The following is a 2,973-nucleotide window of genomic DNA, read 5'->3' as shown; positions in this document are numbered from 1 at the left end:
AACTTTTTAGTTTCTGATCATTTTATCATTTGAGTGTGTAAATACATTGTTCAAATGTAAAACAAAGTTGTTAGTGAAATAGGAAAATGATTTTTTTTTTCTTACATACTATTAACATTTGTTTAAAAGTCTGGAAATTGCCCACTTTTTCATCATCTAATGTTTCAGTGAATGAATTTCTTGTGTATTTGTTTCTTCATAAAAAAAAGTGGCATGTTTTTCGGAACAGTTTATGATTTTTTTTTTTTTTTACAGAGTTCATGAATTTTTGATCATTTTTTAATCCATTTTGTCTTTTAATTTCAGGAAAAAAGTTTATCCATGCTCACATCTTTACTAGTGTTAAAAACATGACTTTAGATTATCATAGATAACTGAATTATTAATCGATAAAAGTAAATCACATATTAAAGTAATCATGCAGAACGGTACTTATCCCTGGATGGCATCTTCTTCTTTGACTCAGAAGAGCTGGCCACCTGGTTACCAGGCCAGCCTTACTGATCTTTTCTTGAAGAAAAATCCTTTGCATTTTGGATCTGGAATATCGCAATTAGCAGCTGCTTCAAATTATATAGAAAAAATATCAACAATTAACGAAGCTCCTCCAAAATGCCCACACCCTGATGCCAAAGATAAGCCATATCCATGTGATATCTGTCAGCAGTACTTAAATTTGTGTAATAGTCTTCGAAATGATGGTGCATCAACAAATGTAACAAGACCTTGTAGTAGTCCAGTAATGACAAATTCTCCCTCGGAAAGAAAACCGATGAACCTTATGCCAAATCCCAGTGCTCCTCCTCCCAATATTGTACCAACCAGTGGAATTCATCCTTCAATGAGTGTTCATCCTGGGGCTGCTATGATGCAAAATAATAAGCCTAGACCAATACCAACTAAACAGTTTCCTTGCCCTGTGTGTCATAAATTATTCACTCAGAAAGGTAATTTAAAAACTCATATGATGATTCATACAGGAGAGAAACCATATGCATGTCACGCATGTGGTAAAAGTTTTACTCAAAAGGGCAACGTCGATACTCATATGAAAATTCATACCGGAGAGCGAGAGTACGGCTGTGAAGCTTGTGGAAAGCGTTTCACTCAAAAAGGTAATTTAAAGACTCATATCCGAAGTGTGCATACGAAAGAGAAGCCTTTTGCATGTGGTTTATGTGGGAAATGTTTTTCCCAGAAGGGTAACATGCAGACTCACTTAAGAACACATAATAAAGATGATAGATTTCCATGTACACTTTGCGGAAAAACATTCTCCCAGAAGGGCAACCTAAAGACTCATATGGCTCGTCATGCTGGACAAATTCCAACAAAACGTCAGTTTGGTTCTCGTCTAGCAAATAGAACTTATGTTGGGCAGTTGGTGAAAGCTGGTCAGCCAACAGTGCCTCGTATGCCACCATTTCCAATCCAGCCATCTCCTGTTTCTTCTCAAGCTTCTACAACATCACCATTAAATTCACCAACAACACCACAGCCTATGCCCACTCCTAATCAGAATAATCATCCAGATATACGTAGTCCGCATCAAAGCATGGGCAATCCATATTCTGAATCTCCAATTGATTTAAAACCTCCTTTGAACTGTCATCTACCACTTTCAAGGCCTTTGTCTTGCAATCAGCCTCCTGGAATGAATAACAATTCACCTAGTCCGCACCCATCTCACCTATCAAGCCCTTCCCCCGAGGATGAACCAAATTCCCGACAATTTATACATAGTAAATTATTTCAGCATTCAAACGCTTTGCATAGTCCAAACTATATGAATGATCAATTGCAGGAAATGCATCCTAATAATAATTTGATGCCTAATTCTCAGCAGTCTAGGATAACTAGCCCATTACCTATCGGAACTCCCGGTCATGATCAAAATCATGAGCGTGATTCTCGACCATTTTATTCTGCTCCACCTACACCAGTTCCAGCTCCCATGACTCCGGTCTCAAGATGGCTTCCCCATGGCTCAGCTCGTCATTATGATTCTTTTCAATCTCATGCTGGTCTAGGTTGCTATAGTTCAATTACTCCACATACCACACCGCTATCTCGATTATCTTTACTGGCATCAGGCTCTATGAATTCTCAAAATGGCCCTATGAATTCTCAAAATGGGCCTATGAATTCTCATTCTCAGAATGGTCCCATGAATTCTCAGAATCATAATAACCAGCCACTTGAAAATGGTGATGAAATGGAACCCAAGGAAGCAGAGTCGGTTCAACAACATTCACAGGAGCATTTTCAATCTCCAACAAATCCCGATTTTTCTCAATTGTTGGACTGAAAATATCATGGTCTATAATAATTCTTCAAGCTTCAATGACTCCAGTTGTACAGTGTAAGTTATTAGTATTTATAAACTTACATGTACAGAAGTTTTAAAAATGTGATGCTTTGTCAAAAAAAAGAAAAAAAAGTTTTGTTTTTAACTGCTATATGTTTGAAACTGAAGTGCCACTGGCTTAAGCGTTATAAGTTTTGCTTTCCTTTTTTATAAAATAAAGGCAAATGCATTACTATGAACAGTGTTTGGCATGTTTCAGGCATGATTAAATTGGGTAAACTATTGATTTATAGTGCTTTTTGATTGGAAAGTTATTGCTGTTATTAAATGAAGTAAGTGTGGAATAGAAGCTAACTCATTTTTCCCCTCATGTTTTCCCCCTTCTTATTATTGAAATTGTAGTTGCTATTTTAAACCTTTTATTGCTTTGAGTAAATATATATTGTTTCCTGTATGTCGAGAAAGCATTTTTTTCCCTCTCAAAAATGAAATCCAATTTCTTTAAGAATCTCAGTATAGCCATTGAGTTCTTTTAAATTTAGTACAATAAGTCCTTTTAAATTACATTTAATATTAAATATGCTTACATTTTAACATCTTGCTTAAATAGGACTGGGTGATAATTGAATTTCTTCATTATGGTTTCTTGTTAATCCAAATACATA

The 2,973-nt window shown here is 35.8% G+C and overlaps 1 protein-coding gene across 1 annotated transcript; it reads left to right on the top strand.

Moving 5' to 3' along the window:
* The first annotated feature begins 418 nt into the window (after positions 1-418).
* On the top strand, positions 419-2,690 carry LOC129226407 (zinc finger protein 628-like). Its single transcript, XM_054861007.1, has one exon. The coding sequence runs from the start codon at positions 419-421 to the stop codon at positions 2,306-2,308; it is 1,890 nt and encodes a 629-aa protein (XP_054716982.1). The 3' UTR covers positions 2,309-2,690.
* Positions 2,691-2,973: the final 283 nt, after the last annotated feature.

This window comes from Uloborus diversus, chromosome 7 (assembly GCF_026930045.1).
Source record: "Uloborus diversus isolate 005 chromosome 7, Udiv.v.3.1, whole genome shotgun sequence".
NCBI lineage: Eukaryota > Metazoa > Arthropoda > Arachnida > Araneae > Uloboridae > Uloborus > Uloborus diversus.
The sequence above is the reverse complement of the archived record's forward strand: the minus strand, read 5'-3'. Positions and strand labels throughout refer to the sequence as shown.